This window comes from Plecotus auritus (assembly GCF_963455305.1).
Source record: "Plecotus auritus genome assembly, chromosome: 1".
NCBI lineage: Eukaryota > Metazoa > Chordata > Mammalia > Chiroptera > Vespertilionidae > Plecotus > Plecotus auritus.
The window spans coordinates 148,027,333-148,046,516 of record NC_137770.1 but is presented as its reverse complement, the minus strand read 5'-3'; the positions used below and the strand labels follow the sequence as shown (position 1 = coordinate 148,046,516).

At 42.3% G+C, this 19,184-nt stretch overlaps 1 protein-coding gene across 3 annotated transcripts in view; it reads left to right on the top strand.

Annotated features, from left to right (window-relative positions):
• Positions 1–1,072: 1,072 nt before the first annotated feature.
• Positions 1,073–19,184, top strand: part of STAM (signal transducing adaptor molecule) — a 93,006-nt gene continuing 74,894 nt past the window's right edge. For 2 of the 3 annotated variants that reach the window (XM_080682254.1, XM_080682253.1), the window contains exon 1: positions 1,080–1,336. In XM_080682254.1, coding sequence (XP_080538380.1) covers positions 1,297–1,336 — 40 coding nt within the window. In that variant the 5' untranslated portion in view covers positions 1,080–1,296. Of the gene's footprint in view, positions 1,337–19,184 lie in introns of all 3 variants that reach the window. The other variant, XM_080682252.1, reaches the window with a different exon arrangement.

Genomic DNA, 19,184 nt, shown 5'->3' with positions numbered 1-19,184 from the left:
ATATTAATTTACACTTAATTCAACAGTGTGAATGTATGATTCCCCACATTTCTGATTCTATGTCTGAATGACAAAAATGTATCTAAATGCTACTTTAATTTGCATTTTCACTTTTAAAAAATGGAACTTCATTCTTAATGGATGTTTGTAGTACTCTTTGTATACCACTACTAATATGTTGTTGACATTTTGCAAATATTTGTTTACATTTGGAAGTGCTCTATTTTTGGACACAATTTACATAATTTCAGTTCTCATGCAAGATGCTGTTTGTTCCAAATGGGATGCAAAATCTAGTAGATGCACCTTAAAATTTCTACATTTGTTAAATAAACATTAACAAAATTAAATAAACATTTTAAGTGATTAGGAATCACTAATCAATTTCTAGTTCCATTTTTCAGTTTTCTTTTTTGCTCGGTTTAGGGGGACATTCTTGGGTTATGAAACTTATTTTCCAACCAACACAGCTGCTTAGTGACTGCACAGTTAGTCAGTACCAACCAACGCCCAACTAGAAGCGTTTTCCACGGATTCTGAAGCCGGGCGTTCAGGGACTCTGGGGAAGGTGCCAGGGAGACCTCAGCCCTCTCGGGGAGCGCCCTGACACTCCCCTCTTCAGGGATTCCAGCCAAGTCGTCCAGCTCACATGACTTCATCCAAGCAAGCTTGTCACCTCAGACAAGCACATTACTCATAGCCTTTCTACCTTGTTGACTCCAAATGAAGGCGTTCCCTTCCCCCTCCATAGGGAACTACAAAATTAGGACCACCAACAGAAGGGGGAAAAGGGGTCTCGCTCAACACAAACACGACCCTTATTCTTTCCCAGCCCTCCCATCCCGATTCACTCAGGGGATTGTTAGTCGGCTTCTGCACGCCTGGAGGACCCCGTCCCCCGCAGACTGCCAGCCAAGGCAAAAAGGAAAACGCAGGCATTACTGCCACTCTCCTGTATGTTTACTCAAAAGAGGAGTCGGGTGGAGGGGTCGCTTTGGTTGGACCTGTTTTGGAGAGGCAGTTTCTGGGCAGGTTCTGATCAGGCAGCACTGAGGTCACCCAGATTCCCGACAGGCTCCACGCGGGGGCCATTCTGGGCTCCTTTGCCTTGGCCACCGCTGTCGCTGCTGCCGCCAGCGCCGTTGCTGGGGTTCGGTGAGACGATATCCTGTCGCGGACCCCGGAGAGTCCGTGTCAGTCGCTGTTTTTGCCTGAGGAGTCCTCCTTCCTCCGTCGCACCCTGACTCCCGTGGTGTCGACGGGGAGTCCCTGCGGACACCTCGGCACGCAGTGGAGATGCCTCTCTTTGCCACTAATCCATTCGATCAAGATGTTGGTAAGTGCTTCTGCCGCTCCCTGTGCACCGCCCCCCGGACTGCAACCCCACTCTGCCCGCTCTCTGCGACGTTCTGGACCCCTGGGTCAGGCCAAGCTGTTCCCCTTAAATGAGGCTTCAACCTTAAGAGTTCGGAGGAGATTGCGGGCTTGGTGCATCCTCTTTGAAAGAAATGGGACTCAGAGAGCCCGCGAAATGGGCCTTGAGCTGGGACTGTGGGTTTGGAAAGAATTGCCCGAAGGGTTGCTGTGGAGAGCTCCGAAGAACAGCTGGTGTAGCATCTGGTGCTGGGACAGAGCTGCTGGGAGAAGCGAGCTGGGAGGGCTGGGGAGGGGTCTCGGCTCGGGTGGGATTGTGAGCCCTCGCTGGCAGTGGAATTCTTGGCAACAGCTGAGGCCGAATCGCGGACCTGAGCTGCTGGGCTGCCTGGCTTAGAGTAGGTCTCTCTACTTTAAGTGTGGACTGGGACCTTGAATCTGAAAACGCCAGTTTGTTTTGAATTTTAAATGCCCCTCCCCCCTTTTGTTTTTCTGAATCATTGGCAGTATGTTCTGATCATACCGATTCTACAGGTTAGCTTTTGTTTATCTTTTTCTGGCTTAAGGGTATTAACGACAGGAGTTTGAGTTTTCGAGAAGAGAATTTTGGGGTGATTTGACCGAAATTATTGTAGTAAAGAAATGTAAGGACAGTTTTGAGTGGAGCTGCTTCTATATTTTAATTGTGAATGGTGGGTGTCAGGTTTTGCTTTTTTAACCCTTCCTCACAGCGTGTCACTGAAGCTTGGAGATTTGGGGTAAGACTAGAAAAGGGTTAAATCTTCTATCTGTCATTTCCTAGCTGAGTGAAATCAAGGGCAAGTTACGTTAGCTCTTTGAGCCCCAGTATCCTCATCTTTAAAGAGAGACAAACACATTCTCTTCATGGTTACGTTAAATAATATGTGTAAGTGCCTACTGCAGTGCCTTTATATAGTAGTCACCTAAATGATGGCTTTTTTTTTTTTTTTTTGGTTCAAGTTTAAATGAATGTCCTAAATACAGTGGATGGAACTTTAGAGTTCACCAATAATACTTGTAAATAATTAATTGGAAAATTGCATTTAATTTAGTAAGCACTTAGCACACACTTTTTACAGGACACTGTTCAGTGACATAAGAAATTGAGGTACTGATAAGACATGGTTGCTGCCCTTTAAGTAGTTTTACAAATTATTACATTAATTTCTAGGGCAAATGCTTAAAGTAAAACAATTTCTTAATAACTGCTTCTTTCGTTTCCAGTACCGTTGTCTAGTTTTTATATAATCTAGCTTCCAATTAACCAATCACTTTTATATCCTACCGACTCTTTTAATGCACATTTTCATTGCGTTCAGGTAAATTTCTTAATGTCAAAACCTTTCTCAGTACCTACAGCAGCCAGTTCAAAGCAAGCTCCTTCTTGCCTTTATATGTTTGCATCTTTTATTTCTTCTACCTTTCTACATGTCCTCATGATTAAAAGCCGACTCAGGAATTGTTTCTTGATTACTCTATCCTAGGGTTTTTCAGTAGCAACAGTATGATGGTTTGGACCAGATAAATGTCTTGCGGGGGGCGGGGGTGGTGGTGGTGGTGGTGGTGGTGGTGGTGGTGGTGGTGGTGGTGTGTGTGTTCGTTCTATCCTGTGCAATGTAAGCATCCCCGACAAATACCCACTAGATGCCAGTGGCACCTCCCTTCCCCAGTCATGATTGAAAAGATTTCCAAAAATTGCTACATGTCCCTCAGGCCCACAAAATAGCTCCCAGTTGAGAACTGCTCTAACTCACCATAATCTCCACTCTTTTCAAAACTCCTGCAACGCCGTTTATCTTTACCAAATTATTTGACATCCTTTTTTATGCTCCTTAATTATTTAATTACATAATAGGTGCTTAATATTTGTTGAATTGAGAATGTGTCACGTGAGCTTGCTAGATAGTAAGTTTCTTGGGTATAGGAACATTGTTTTGCTCCAGAAAAAGCTTACTTTTTAAAGTTAGTCAGGTTTGGGCATTTGGATCATATTCTCTTCTTGTGATCCATGTATCAAAATATCATGAAAAGTTATCTAAGAAGACCTGTCAGAGACTCCCAGTAAATAATCCTTGGACAGAGTCCTATAGACTTCTATGTTAAATATTTTACTAGGATAGCATGTAGAATATAGTATGTAGAATACATTTAACAATGAGTATGTCAGTGGTATTAAAGTCCTCTCACTAAATCACTTGATATAATTATTTGCCATTTAACATTAATATACATTTGTACTTAAAATTATCTTCTACTTTATTCATAAACTGAAATGGTGAATCGGAAATTCATGAACTGATTTATGTAATATAACATTTCATATAAAGAAGCAAAATACTGGCAATAGCTTTTCCCTTGAAGAAATGTCTAGACATGTTATCAGAATGAAAGCTCTATGAGGATAGGGATTTTTGGTTTTTATGTTCACTATGATATTCCCAGCATGTAGTGTGTCTGATACTAATAAACATTCAGTAAACAGGTTTTGAATAAGTGGATCTCATTTTGGATATTTCTTGTGAAGTTCAACTCTTGAATTATAAATATAACTCATTCCATCAAGCTTTTATTTCATAGTCCCTAGTGACTTCCATCTTGCTAAATTCAATAGTCAACAGTCAATACCTAGTCCATTTTGTTGTTGTTGATCTCTTAGCATTCCTCTCTGATATACGTTGTTCAGTTGGTTTCCAGTACACCAAACTTTTTCTGATTTTCTGCTTTAAGTCCTTTTTAAGACTTTTTTGGCTTATCCTTTTTGTGACTTCCAAATGTTGAACTGAACCTGGAGCTCAGATCTAGAACTTCTTTCAAATGTTCCCTTAGAGTCTTAGGAGGCAGTTTAGCTTAGCTTTAAGAATTCAGATTCTGGAGCTACACTGCCTGAATTCATTTCCCAGGTTTGATGCTTACCAATAGTATGACTTTGGTCTATTTGCTTAGATACACTGTGCCTCAGTTTTCTTTAATATGGAATATAGAGATAGTAATAGTTCTACTCTTTCCTTCATCATTACCTATTTCAGTAGATGGCATCATTGATATTTCCTGTCATTCATCTCTATTGTCTAGGAGTCATCATTGATTCTTCATTTTCTTTCACACTCCACATTCATTCTATCAGGACAATATTTTGGCTCTATTTTAACTCTTTTTTAAAATATATTTTTATTAATTTCAGAGAGGAAGAGAGAGGGAGAGAGAGATAGAAACATCAATGATGAGAGAGAACCATTTATTGGCTGCCTCCTGCACGTCCCACACCGGGATCAAGCCCACAACCCAGGCATGTGCCCTAACCCGGAATCGAACGGTCGATGCTCAATCACTGAGCTACGCCGGCTGGACAACTCTTTTTTTTTTTTTTTTTTTTTTAAATCTTCACCTGAGGATATTTTTTGTAATTGTTTTTTTTTTAGAGAGAGAGAAAAGGGAGAGGGGGTGAGGGAAGGAGGGGGGGGGGAGAGAGAGAGAGAGAGAGAGAGAGAGAGAAAGAGAGAGAGAGAGAGAGAGAGAGAGAAAGAAAGAAAGAAAGAAAGAAAGAAAGAAAGAAAGAAAGAAAGAAAGAAAGAAAGAAAGAAAGAGAAACATTGATCGGTTGCCTCTTGTACACAGCCTGACCCCCAATCTGGGTAAGTGCCCTGACCCGGAATCAAGCCCACGACCTTTTGGTGTCGAGACAATGCTCTATCCAACTGAGCCACACTGGCCCGGCTCTACTTTAAAATATATCCAGAATCTCATCACTTCTCCTTACTGCACCACTATTATTTTACTCCAGTCATCATGACTTCTTTCATAGACTATGGCAAAAACTTTTTATTAGGCTTTCTTTGCTACCACTCTTACCCCATATAATCAGTTCTTATCTACAAAGCTCAGTGATCTTTGAAAAATGTCAGATAATGTCACCTGCTCAGCATTCTCAGTAGCTTCCCATCCCACTTACAAGGAAATGCAATTCCTTATTGTGGTGCACAGTCTGACTACTCCTTGTGTCTGATGTGTTTTTGATCCCCAGACACTCACTTTCATCTAAGCCTCTTGGGTCTGAATACTCTAAGCTCATTACTGCCTATGTATCTATCTTGTGCTATTTGCTTTCCCAGGGATATTCTTCCCTCAGGTATTTGAAGGTCTTCGGTCACATCATTCAGGACTGTTCAAAACAGTTTCTAAGAGAGGCTTTTCCTAACTACCTTCTGTAAAAAAATACTCATCTTTACCATCTCACTGTTTCCTTGTTTCATCTGCTTCTTATTATTTTGCAGTATGCATCTACATTGATTGATTGTATGGAATACATTGATTGATTGATTGATTGTATGGAATGTAAACCCTATAAGGATAAGAACTTTTTTTAACCTTTTTATTGAAGTTATTGAGGTTACATTGTTTAATAAAATTATATAGGTTTCAGATGTACAGTTCTGTAGTTCATCATCTGTATATTATTTGTATGTTCACCACCCCAAGTCAAGCCTCCTTGTATCACCATTAATTGCCCCTTTATCCTCTTCTAAGGACTTTTCATTTTTATCCCCAGTACCTTAGGGACAGAACATAGTAAGCACTCAGTAACTATTTATCGTAGATCTGCAGTCTTGCATTTCTAAATATGTGTATTTTGGGTTTTTTTTAGTTGATTTTAGAGAGAGAGAAAGGGAGAGAGGGATATACATTAGAAACATAAGTGTTAATTGATTGGCTGCCTCCTGCATGCCCCCTGCCGGGATCAAGCTAGAAACCCTGGGCATGTGCCCTGACCAAGAATCCAACTGGTATCTTCTTGGTTCATAGGTTGCTGCTCAACCACTGAGCCATACTGGCCAGGTACCAGTCTTGTATTTCTATTTAGTGTTTTGTTATCACCTAAAAAAATAAATCTATCAGAAAATTGAACTTACCTTTCCTAGTCTGGTTCTTCAGCCATTATTTAGTAATTTTATAATGTTCTAGTTATTTTGACTTGAAACCCAAGAGGCATTTTGAATCATTCCCCTGCCTCTGCTAAATCATCAAGTTTCGTTTTTATAATAGTACATTTACATTACTAGTCAGATTATTTTGGACTAGTTCATATCCTACAGTTGGACATGTTTTTCCTTTGTTTTGCTTAGTCCACTCTGTCATAAACATCCAGATTAATCTTCATAAATATTAATGTCCCATTCTCTTACAGTATGGTGTAATGGAAGGACCTTGGGCTTTGGGTTTTTGTTTTTTTTATAATTCTTTATTGTTGTAAGTATTACATATGTCCCCTTTTTTCCCCCATTAGCCCCCCCCCCCCCCCCGCCCTGCCCCAGACCTTCAGCATCCTGTTGTCTGGGTCCATGGGTTATGCATATATGCATACCAGGTCTTTGGTTGATTATCTCCCTCCCACCCACCCTCTCCCACCTTCCCTCTGAGATTCTGCACTCTGTTCCATGCTTCAGTATTTCTGGATCCACTCCGTTGATCAGTTTATGTTACTTAGATTCCACATATGAGTGAGATCATGTGATACTTGTCTTTCTCTGACTGGCTTATTTCACTTAGCATGATACTCTCCAGGTCCCTCCATGCTATCTCAAAGAGTAAGAGATTCTTCTTTTTAACTGCTGCATAGTATTCCATGATATAAATGTACCACAGCTTTTTTACCCACTCATCTACTGATGGGCACTTGGGCTGTTTTCAGATCTTAGCTGTTGTAAATTGTGCTGCTATGAACATAAGGGTGCATACATTCTTTCTGCTTGGTGCTTCAGGTTTCTTAGGATGTATTCCTAGAAGTGGGATCACTGGGTTAAATGGCAGTTCCATATGTAATTTTTTGAGGAAACTCCATACTGTTTTCCATAATGGTTGCACCAGTTTGCATTCCCACCAGCAGTGTACTAGGGTTCTTTTTTCTCCACATCCTCACCAGCACTTGTCATTTGTTGATCTGTTGATGGTAACCATTCTGACAGGTGTGAGGTGATACCTCATTGTCCTTTTGAGTTTATTGTTGTGTATGGTGTAAGTTAGTGGTCTAGTTTCATTTCTTTGCATGTGTGTGTCCAATTTTCCTAACACTATTTATTGAAGAGACTTTCTTCACTCTATTGTATGCTCTTGCCTCCTTTGTCAAATATTAATTGATTGTAATGTCTTGGGTCTATTTCTGGGTTCTCTGTTCTGTTCCATTGATCTATATGGCTTTGGGGTTTTTTTTGTGTGTTTTTTTTTTAAATTTCTTTATTGATTAAGGTATCACATATTTGTCCTCATCCCCCCATTCCCATCCCAAACCCCTCCCCACCCATGCCCCCACCCCCCTGTTGTCCGTGACCACTGGTTAGGCTTATATGCATGCATACAAGTCCTTTGGTTGATTTCTCCCCTTAACCCCCACCCTCTCCTACCTTCCCTCTGAGGTTTGATAGTCTGATCAATGCTTCCCTGTCTCCGGGTCTGTTTTTGTTCATCAGTTTATGTTGTTCATTATTTCCCCTAGATGAGTGAGATCATGTGATACTAGAAATACACTTATAAGAACTGAAAATGGGACAAGCAATAATGGTTATGCTGAGAAGCAAATGAGTCAGTCTGTAGTGAGTTTCTGGGCCAACAGTTACTTTTGAGTCCCAATTTCAATGTCAAACAGGTCCTTATGTGTACATGTCAGCAATGATATTTCAGTTCTGGATGGTGGACAAATGGTGGTAATGCAGGTCCGACCCTCTCTGGTTTGGTCCTAGGCAACCTGCCGCGATGCACAGCTGCTGACTGCTAGTATGGCAAGGCGTCGTCAGCGTCTTCCATCTCTGGACTGTTTCTCTTCTGTCTTCATGGCTGGAGCAGTCCTGTCAATTCCTCTCTGTTGCAGGAATCCACATGGTCTTGGAGTTGTTTTCTGAAAATACTACTTTGGGTTTAAATTGCAGCTGAAGCATTTGCTCTTAGTAAGTGGGCAAAGTATGGACTTAGGCAAGTATAGAACCCCCTGAGTTCATTTTCCACCTTTGTAAATAGGATAAAAATATTTACCTCATGGAGTTGTTATGAGGAATACTTACAAAAACACTGACATTCTCTTTACTGGAGTTGAATATGCTTCAAATACCTTAAAATCAGCATGCTCAAAGTCATACTTAAACTTTTCCTCTCTAGTGTGCCTTTCTGTTCTGATGACTGGTTCCTTAGTTTACTTAGTCAGGTACATACGTCAAGAATCTGCAGGTCGTTCTTGACTTCTGTAGTTGTAATTCTCTACATTCTAAACAACAAGTATATTGTCTTCTGTGTGGCAGGCACACTGAATATACCCTCACAGATTCTGGTGTTGCTGTGGTCTGTATGCTTTATCTTCCTAATAGATTGGCTCCTTTTTACCTCATCAGCCTCACCTTCCACTGTTTTTCCTCAAGGTATAGTTCTTTCCTTGTTGGCTTTATACTGCTGTTTTTTCAGGTGTGGATCCTCTGTCCTGGCAACCCTTCTCTTAATTAGTCCTTATTAGGGTTAGTTTAAGGGGCCTTGGCATGTAAAGCAGTTAGCACATTGCCTGGCATATAATAATCAATAGTTACATTTTACTCCTCTTATAAAGTTAGGAATAATTGTGGTGTCTGTGGATACTGCTCCGATTCTAAGGGGTGGAACCAGTTGCTGTCAAAAGATACTCAGGAAAAAAAAGAGATACTCAGGTAAAATTCAGCATACAGATGTATTAAAGGTCTGCTATCCACTGGGTTAAGAAATTATCCTCATTGTTTCTTCTTTTCCTGTTTTCCCTTTCCTGTACGCTATTCTTTCTAATGCGTTTAAGTTTTCATTTCTCTTTTGTGCTCCTCTCTTTCATTTCTCTTTTGATGCCTACTTCTTTCTGATTAGTAGAGCTTCAGATTGCTTTTCTTTGTAGATATGATTCCCAGCGGTCAGGAGGTACAGGGAATTAGATAAAACATTTTTGAAAAATTGATTTCCATAATCCCAACAAGAGGGCAATTTAAGACTTGCATTTTCCATTGATCGTTTTTGAAGAGCATCTCTAAGCTGATTGAATGACAATCTTTTTCCTATAAGCATTTCTCACCTCCCTAAATCTTTTGACAGTCATAAATTTTGAGAAAGTCAAAAGAAGCTGCTTATCAGAAAAAAATTCTCCAATCCATTGAGGCTATTGAAATTTAAATGAGGCTGTGTATGTTATCTTCTGGGTATTGCTGGGCAAATTGATCAATCTCTTATTAAGTATTTTTGTAAGGATAATCTGAAGATGAAATGGGATCATTAAGTTTTGAATTCTTTAGAAGCAAGTCTGTTTTTGTTGTCACTTTTCCTTTTCCCACAAACCCTGTTTTGAGGGTCTTAGAGAGTAAATAGTTTTGACTTCTTTGTTATTCACAAAACCATGTTGAACTGCTGCGAGTAGTTTATATTCTTCTGGTTTAAAAAATATTTGTTTAATAACTGAGAAGAATTCTGCTTGTTGACTTTGAGGCAGCATCAGTAAATGACGTGAATGGTTTTAGAGCTCTGAATGGGTTGCATTTCTTATCTCTCTGTATATGTATGTTTGAGTCGGATACTGATACTGTTTATGCATAGGAAAAGAATGAACGTAGTTCATGAGTATTCAGCATATCATCTGTTACTGACTATACTAGACACTCCTGGATATGACCTCATTCGGAAACAGTAAGATCATAGTTATGATAATAGGTAATTTATATTTGATCAGACATAATTCTGTCATTTCTAGTTACTACCTTTTTAATATTAAGTTTTAATAAGCATAGCCGTTATGCTTTTAAATAAAGTGATGGGTTTTAAGATTTAAGTGTGTTCTTTTTTGAAAAAAATGCACTATGCTTTTAAAAAAGTCTGCTTGGCTACCAGTCAGTAGGATGATGAATTAATTATTTAAAGGCACTACAGATCAAAATAATAACTTGCTTTCCTTTTCTAAGAAGTAGTAAATGTTAGCCTGGAGGAAATTGTTCAGGATGACACACTGAGCCTTCTTGGGCTTCAAGAGGGGTTGAGGGTCAATGGGGTAGAGCTATGAGACTCCTCAATTAGAACAATTCCACTTGGAGTTGCTTTACATATACATATACTAGTACCCCTGTGCATGAATCTGTGCGCCAGTAGCTTGCTGCCACTCTCCAGTAGTTCTCCGCCCGCTGCCCCACCTTCCTGTAGCTCCCCTGTCACCCCTCATAGCTTGCTGCCCTGCCCCCTCCTGTAGCTCTCTGCTGCCTGCTTGTAGCCAGTAGCTTGCTGCCACCCTCCTGTAGCTCTCTCCACCGCCCGTTCCCCGCTCCCCCGCCCCCAGCCCATAGCTTGCTGCCCTGCCCCCTCCTGTAGCTCTTCGCCTCCCGCTTGTAGCTCACTGCCCCACCCTCCTGCTGATCCATTATCCGGTCGTTACTCAGTCTGTCATTATACACTTCACGGTGTAACAACATTTGCATATTACATCTTTATTATATAGGATTAGAAAAGATAAGATTTTCCATTATAAGATTGCTAAATAATAAAAAATTTGAATAGTCTTTGTTTCTGTTTCCTGGGAGGGAGCCTCTGAATCCTTGAAATTTCCTGAGTGAGGAGAGCTTCTTTCTTATTCATGGTGGGTTCCTGGTACTAAACCTTAGTTTAGATACACTGAGCATGTGGGCTGGCCACTCCAGAAGGAATACCTTGTGATCAGATAGTTGGGGCTTTGAGTCTTATGATAGCCCTGCCAGAGAGCAAGGAGGGGATTGGAAATAGAATTTCAAGAGATGTTAAGTCATACCTTAATAAGGATACTCCCATAAAAACTCTGGAAACAAAAGGTCAGTTGAGCTTCCTGGTTGGTGATGTTAGCGGCAAAACTGCACCAGAATGTTACCAACAATTGTATTATTATCTGTGGAAATGGGGTGTCCACTGGTGGATCCCTTTCTCCATTGGGTTCTTGGGGTTGGGTCCTTGGGATATCTTGAGAAAAAGAATTTTCTAAGACTCGCATGGGAGGATGAGTGAATTTTACTGGCCTGGAATTACATCCCTGGGTTTGCAAAGTCCCATTTCCCTTCAACAAGTCCTGGAAGAGGGGCAGCTGGGGATTTAGCGGAACTGGAAGCAAAGCCAGCATCCAGAGTTTCCGTTCCATGGTGGAGTTGGGTCTGGTGTAGCATCAGGCTAGTCACAATCCATCAGTCCATTGTGATAAATAACCAGATTATTTACAGTGGTATCAATTGGACCTTGATTCAGCAACCTCAGTACTTGAGGTCTTGCTAAGAAAGAATTCAGATTCCAGTACAACCAAAAAAATATATAAAAGCCTAAGCGACCGGATGACCAAACGACCAGTTGACCGGTCACTATGATGCACACTGACCACCATGGGGGAGATGCTCAATGCAGGAGCTGCCCCCTGGTGGTCAGTGTGCTCCCACAGCCAGAGCGCAGCTCAGCTAACCAATGGGCGCCAGAGGCAGGGCTCATGGCTGGTGAGCACCGCTGTGGTGGAATGAGCCTCTTCTGATCGGGACTGACTGGGCGCGAGCCCGCAACAGGCGCCGTGAGGCCAGGATGAGCAGGAGTGGTGCAGCGCCCGGCCCGGGCTCCTCCCTTGGCCGCCTGCTGCTTTGCGCACTACTGCATCTCTTGGGGGGTGTCGGACTGCCGGTTTCGGCCTGATCTCTGGAGATCAGGCCGAAACCAGCAGTCCGACACCCCCCAAAGGGTCCCGGATTGTGAGAGGGCACAGGCCAGGCTGAGGGACCCCACCGGTGCACGAATCTGTGCACCCGGCCTCTAGTTTATTTAGAAAGTCACAGAGGTAGAAGTGAGCCAGTTGGGCTCTATGGACTCAGAAAACAAGTTACAGAGGCAAAAGAAGGGCCCTTGGAGCTTAGGAGAAAGAAAGCAGAGACATGTCTAAAGTAAAAAGGCACAGGTGGGGCGTGGGGGAGGTAGAGAGGGGCATTAGAGAGAAAGAGGGAGGGAAAGAGAGAGAGAGGGAGAGGGAGGATGAGGCAGGGGAGAGAAAGAGGGCACTGGGTCCTTTGTCTCAAGGGCATTTAAGGGTGGGGATTTCAGGGAAGGATCTCAATAGAATATTCATTAGCTTTTCAGGTGTGTCCTTTCATGTTCGGTGACATCCACTGATTGGTTGGCACTAGGAGAGTCATTGCATCTGGTCCTGATGTTAGCCATGGTATCCCTGTGTTTGGTTTTGCTGGTTTTCTGGGCTTGGAGCTAAAACACAACTGAGGCCTAAATGTCATCTCTAGTTTGACCAAAACTCTGTCTCTGCGGACAACAGGCTCATGGCTTTGTTCCTAAGATGATTTTATTTAGGCTAGAACCTCATTGTCCTGAGGGCTTAATGCTTAAGGGAGTGGTCATGCCAGGGTTGTAGGGGAGTCACATGAGGTTGTTCTCCAGCCCCTTTGTTCTTCCTCTAGGGATTTCACTACATGACTAGCAACATGCTAGGGGAAGGAAGGTCAGGGGAGGGTCCGAATCTCGTAGGACTGGAACTAGAAGCAAAGCCAGTGTCCAGAGTTTCCATTCTGTGGCGGAGCTGGGTCTGGTGTAGCATCAGGCTAGTCACAGTCCATCAGTCCATTGTGCTAAATAACCGGGTTATTTACCACTTGACCAGTCATATGAAAGGTCAAGGAGTCTAAACTGCATGACCAGCCATATGCCAGGAGAGGAAGGGTCACCCTCGGGGGGAGGTCCTTGTTTTCCCAGTTGCTAGGTACCTGGGGATTTCCATCTTGGTTACATTTTACTGTTCCTACTTTGCTCATGCCTGTCTAACTGCCTACTACAGTGACACATTGATGTGTCAGGAGGGTGATGCATCCTGAGGGCTCAGAAGCTTTCTTTGTATTTGGGACCTTCCCAGAGCTAGCCCTATGTATCCCTTTATTGCCTGGTTCAGATTTGTATCTTTTCTAATAATACTAATTGCAAGTGCTTTCCTGAGTTTTGTGAGTTATATAGTGATTTATTGAAACTGAGGGGTTATTGAAGAAATGCATGGATGGCCCTCATTTGCTAGTGGGAGTGGGGTTCTTGGGTACTGCTGGAATAAGCATACTGCTGGAGGGTGAGATGTCGTAAAAGCTTTATTTTCATGGAATTACATCCTTGGGTTTCCAAAGACCCCTTTCCCTTAATCCAGTCATGGAAGTTGTGCAGGTGGGAATTCAGTAGAGCTAGAAGCAAAACCATTACCCAGAGTTTCCTTTCCATGTTGGAATTGGGTCCAGTAAAGCACTAGGCTAGTTGCAGTCCGTCCATAGCAAGAGGGCCTGGAGCCAAGAGAGCGAACTCCTTTGTTTAGGAGATTAAATATCTCAGATCTTCCTGTGCTTGCAGTGGCCATGCCTGTTCTAGCCAGTGACCTGTTCCCAGGTGTTACTGACAGATAAGTACCCTCCCTATGTTATCCAGACTTGACTGGGCATGGGTCTGTTCTCCCAGCAATCTGTGGGAAATAGACCTGGGGAGTGTTAAACTTCAGCTTCCTGGCAAAGCTGTACAATGACTTGCCTATATTTTTTGGCCTTCCTTTGCGCCTTTCCAGTTCTTCATAACTAGGTTAAATTACATATTGCAGTTCTGTGATTAGATTTATTATTTATTGAGCACAGAGACTGAAAGCATGAATACTGAAAGAATTACCCAGAGCAGAAATTGTTATTATTTTCAAGGGATTTACAATATATTGTTGAAGCTTGGATAGCAACAGGTAAATTTGAATCAGTTATCAGTGGCCCCTGCTGAACAAGATTAAATGCTGTTTCAACATTTGGTTTCTAAGTAACCCACTTAATTTTCAGAGTAGAGTTAGTTTCTCTTGTTTTCTTCTTTCCCTCTACCAAACCATTTTTACATACTGGCTGTAGAGCAGTGGTTCTCAACCTTCCTAATGCCATGACCCTTTAATACAGTTCCTCATGTTGTGGTGACCCCCAACCATAAAATTATTTTCGTTGCTACTTCATAACTGTAATTCTGCTACTGTTATGAATCGTAATGTAAATATCTGTGTTTTCCGATGGTCTTAGGTGACCCCTGTGAAAGGGTGTTCGACCCCCAAAGGGGTCACGACCCACAGGTTGAGAACCACTGCTATAGAGTCTTTTTTTTTTTTTCTTTTTCTAAAAGTCCAGCTGTTGCACACAGCCTCCACCACTATCAATGTCCTGCAACAGATAGATAAAGAATATAGAGAGTGGTACATTTGTTACATTTGTGAACCTACCAACATTCATCATCATATTCAAAGTCCATAGCTTATACTAATGTTCACACTTAGGTTTGGAGAAAGGACTGTATAATGACATGTATTCAACATTATAATATACAGAGTAGTTTCATTGTCCTACAGATACTCTGTGCTCCACCTATTCATCTCACTCTCCCCCTAACCCCTGGCAACCTCTGATCCGTTTTTAGTGTCTTCATAGTTTTGCCTTTTTAAGAATGTCATATAGTTAGAAACATGCACTTTGTAACCTTTTCAGATTAGCTTCTTTTATTTAATAGTATGTATTTAAAATTTGTCTTTTCTTGGCTTGATAGCTCATTTCCTTTTAGCATTAAACAATATTTCATTGCCCTGATGTTACCACAATTTTACCTATTTACCTACTGAAGGACATCTTGATTGCTCCCAAGTTTTGATAATCCTATATAATAAAAGGGTAATATGCAAATTGACCGTCACTCCAACACACAAGATGGCCGCCCCCATGTGGACACAAGATGGCAGCCACAAGATGGCCAGCAGGGGAGGGCAGTTGTGGGCGATGAGGCCAGCAGGGGAGGGCAGTTGGGAGGGACCAGGCCTGCAAGGGAGGGCAGTTGGGTGTGACCAGGCCTGCAGGGGAGGGCAGTTGGGGGCAATCAGGCCTGCAGGGGAGGGCACTTAAGGGTGACCGGGAAGGCAGAGGAGGGCAGTTGGGGGTGACGGGGCTTGCAGGGGAGGACAGTTGGGGGGGCCAGACCTGCAGAGGAGGGAAGTTGAGGGGGACCAGGCCTGCAGGGGAGGGCAGTTGGGGGTGACCGGGCTGGCAGGGGAGGGCAGTTGGGAGCGACCGGGCCTGCAGGGGAGGGCAGTTGAGAGGGACAAGGCCTGAAGGGGAGGGCAGTTGTGGGGGACCAGGCCAGCAGTGGAGGGCAGTTGGGGGGGACCCAGGCCTGCAGGGGAGGGCAGTTGGGGAGAACCAGGCCTGCAGGGGGGGGGAGCAGTTGAGGGCGACGAGGCCAGCAGGGGAGGGCAGTTAGGGGTGACCGGGCTGGCAGGGGAAGGCATTTAGGGGCAACCAGGCCTGCAGGGGAGGGTAGTTGGGAGCGACCAGGCCTGCAGGGGAGGGCACTTGGGAGGGACAAGGCCTGCAGGCGAGGGCAGTTGGAGGGAACCAGGCCTGCAGAGGAGGGCAGTTGGGAGCAACCAGGCCTGCAGGGGAAGGCAGTTAGGGGTGACTGGGCTGGCAGGGGAGGGCAGTTAGGGGCAACCAGGCCTGCAGAGGAGGGCAGTTGGGAGCAACCAGGCCTGCAGGGGAGGACAATTAGGGGCGACCAGGCTGGCAGGGGAGAGCAGTTATGGGTAATCAGGCCAGCAGGGGAGCAGTTAAGCATCGATCAGGCTGACAGGGGAGTGGTTAGGGAGTGATCAGGCTGGCAGGCAGAAGCAGTTAGGGGCAATCAGGTAGGCGAGCGGTTGGGAGCCAGAAGTCCTGGATTGTTAGAGGGCAATCGGGCATCCCTCGAGGGGTCCCAGATTGGAGATGGTGCAGGCTGGGCTGAGGAACACTCCCCGCCCCCCAGTGCATGAATTTCATGCACCGGGCCTCTAGTTATGAATAAAACTGCCAAAAATATCCATGTGCAGGTTTTTGTATGGACATTTTTCAGCTCCTTTGATTAAATACCAAGATGTATGGTAAGAGTATGTTTAGTTTTGTAAGAAATTGTCAAAATATCTTCCAAAGTGTCTGTACCATTTTGCATTTTCACCAGCAATGAGTGGAATTTCTGTTCATCTGTATTCTCACCAGCATATGCTGATGTTAGTGTTTTGGATTTTGGCCATTCTGATAGGTATATAATGATATCTTCCTATTGTTTTAATTTGTAATTCTCTAATGACATATGATGTGGAGCATCTTTTCATGTATTTATTTGGTATCTATGGATCTTCTTTGGTGAAGTGCCTAGTCAGGTCTTTTCCCTGTTTTTTTTTTACTAGTAATTGGATTGTTTTCTTATTACTGAGTTTAAAGAATTCTTTGTATTATTTGGGTCACAGTCCTTTATCAGATGTGTTTGCCAAGTAATTTTTCTCAGCCTGTGGCTTATTGTTTCATTTTCTTTACAGAGTCTTTCAGACAACAGAAGTTTTTAATTTTAATGAAGTTCATATTATCAATTATTTCCTTCATGGATCATGTCTTTGGTTTTTGATCTAAAAAGTCATTGCCATACTCGGATCATCTAGACTTTATCCTGTGTTATCTTTTAGGAGGGTTTTTTTTTTTTTAAGTTTTTATTGATTTTTAGAGAAAGGAAGGGAGAGGGAGAGAAACACTGATGTGAGAGTGAAACATTGATCAACTGCCTCCTGCATGCCCCCTACTGGGGATAGAGCCTGCAAACTGGGTTTGGCCCTGACCAGGGATCGAACCCGGCAACCTTTTGGTGCATGGGACAACATCCAACCAACTGAGCCACACCTGCCAGGCTCTAGGAGTTTTTTAGGTTGTTTTAAATTTAGACCTATGATCCATTTTGAGTTGGGAAAAACTGACATCTTGACAATATTGAGTCTACTATCAGTGAACATGGAATAATTCTCCATTTCTTTGATTTCTTTCATCATCAGGGTTTTGTAGTTTTCCTTATATAGTTCCTGTATATATTTTGTTAGATTTATACTTAAGTATTGCTTTTTTTTTTTTTGATCGCTAATGTAATGCTAAATGGCATTGTGTTTTTAACTTAAAATTCCACTTGTTCAATGCTGATTTATATAGAAAAGTAGTTGACTTGTTTTTGGTGAATATAGTTTACAAGTAACATTACGTAAATTTAAGGTGTGCAACATGTTAATTTAGTAAGTTTGATGGTTATACTATAATATTGTTGTCTATTTTCGTTATACTGTGCATTAGATCTCTATGGCTTATTTACTTTTTGTTGCAAGTTTATATCCTTAAACAACATCTGGCTTACCCTCCCAGCAATTGACTTTTATATATTAATTAACCTTGTATCCTGCAATCTTGCTATGATCACTTATTAGTTCCAGCTTTTTTCGTTTTCAAGAAAAAAAAAAATATCCTTTTGGATTTTCCATGTAGATAATTATGTTACCTGTGAATAAATACAATTTTATTTCTTCCATCTTTATCTGTGTACCTTTTGTATTATTTTCTTGTCTTTTTTGTATTAGCTAGGACTTCCCATATGATGGAGAAAAGGTGTGGTGATAGGGGATATCCTTGCCCCAGTGGTAAATGAAAGGTTCGGAATGGGCCGGGGTTGCGCACCTATGACATGAGGCCATAATGTATCAAAAGAAGCTGTTATTTCAGGCACCTGGATGCAGGTAGGCTGAGTCTGAAAAAGGAATCAGCAGAGAGTGAAGGGAGAGGCAGGTTTTTATTAATCCTTGCTGGCTGCAAGCCGTTCTGCTGACGTAAGGGTCCGGTCCGTCCTTGGTTCCTCCAGATGCCAGGTGTCTTCTGGTTATCTAAGCTATGCGGTGCTCGGCTGCAAGCTTTCTGCAAGATATTTGCTAAGCACAATAAGTTTTCTCTGCTTCGTTTTCTTCTCTTTAACCCTTTCAGTGAAACTTTCAGTTTCTCACCATTGAATATATTAGATTTTTGTGGATGTTCTTTGTAATTTTGAAGTAGTTCTCTTTTATTACTAGTCATCTTCATTTCACTTATACACAAATGTGCGCGCACACACACACACACACACGCTATCATTTACCTCTCCCTTTGAAGAACTACTTTTAACATTTCCTGCAAAGGCCACTCTATTGATAATAAATTTCCTCAGTGTTTCTTTGTTTGAGAAAGTCTTTATTTCTCTCTCTTTTTTTTTAAGCATTTTTTATTGATTTCAGAGAGGAAGGGTGAGGGGAGAGAGAGAAACATCAATGATGAGAGGGAATAATTATTGATCGGTTGCCTCCTGCATGCCCCCCAGTGGGGATCAAGCCCACAACCCAGGCATGTGCCCCTGACTGGAATAAAACCCAGGACCCTTCAATCTGCCCGCCGATGCTCTATCCACTGAGCCAAACCAGCTAGGGCTCTCCTTTTCTTTTGATGAATAATTTCCCAGAGTACATAATCCTAGGTTAGTGGTTTTCTCTCAACATAGCCATTTCACTTCGTTCCTCTTCTGTTTGCATGGTTTCTGAGACATCAGATGTCATTCTTCTGTTTATTCCTATATAGGTACAGTGTTGTGTTGTTTGTTTTTTGTTTTTGTTTTTTTTTCCTTCCGCTGTCTTCTTTTTCTCTATATTCTTTAACTTTGATCTTTTGCAGTTTGAATATGATATGCCTAGGTATTGTTATTTTGACATTTATTGTTTTTGGTTTCCTCAGTTCTTCTAGGACCTGTAGTTTGGCGTCTAATTTGGGGAAGATCTGAATCATTGTTTTAAATATTTCTTCCGCTTTTTTTTTCTCTTTTTCCTCTGTATTGCACCTTTTGTAGTTTCCCAGAGTTCTTGGATAATCTGTTTTAATTTTTTTCAGTCACTCTTTTTCTCT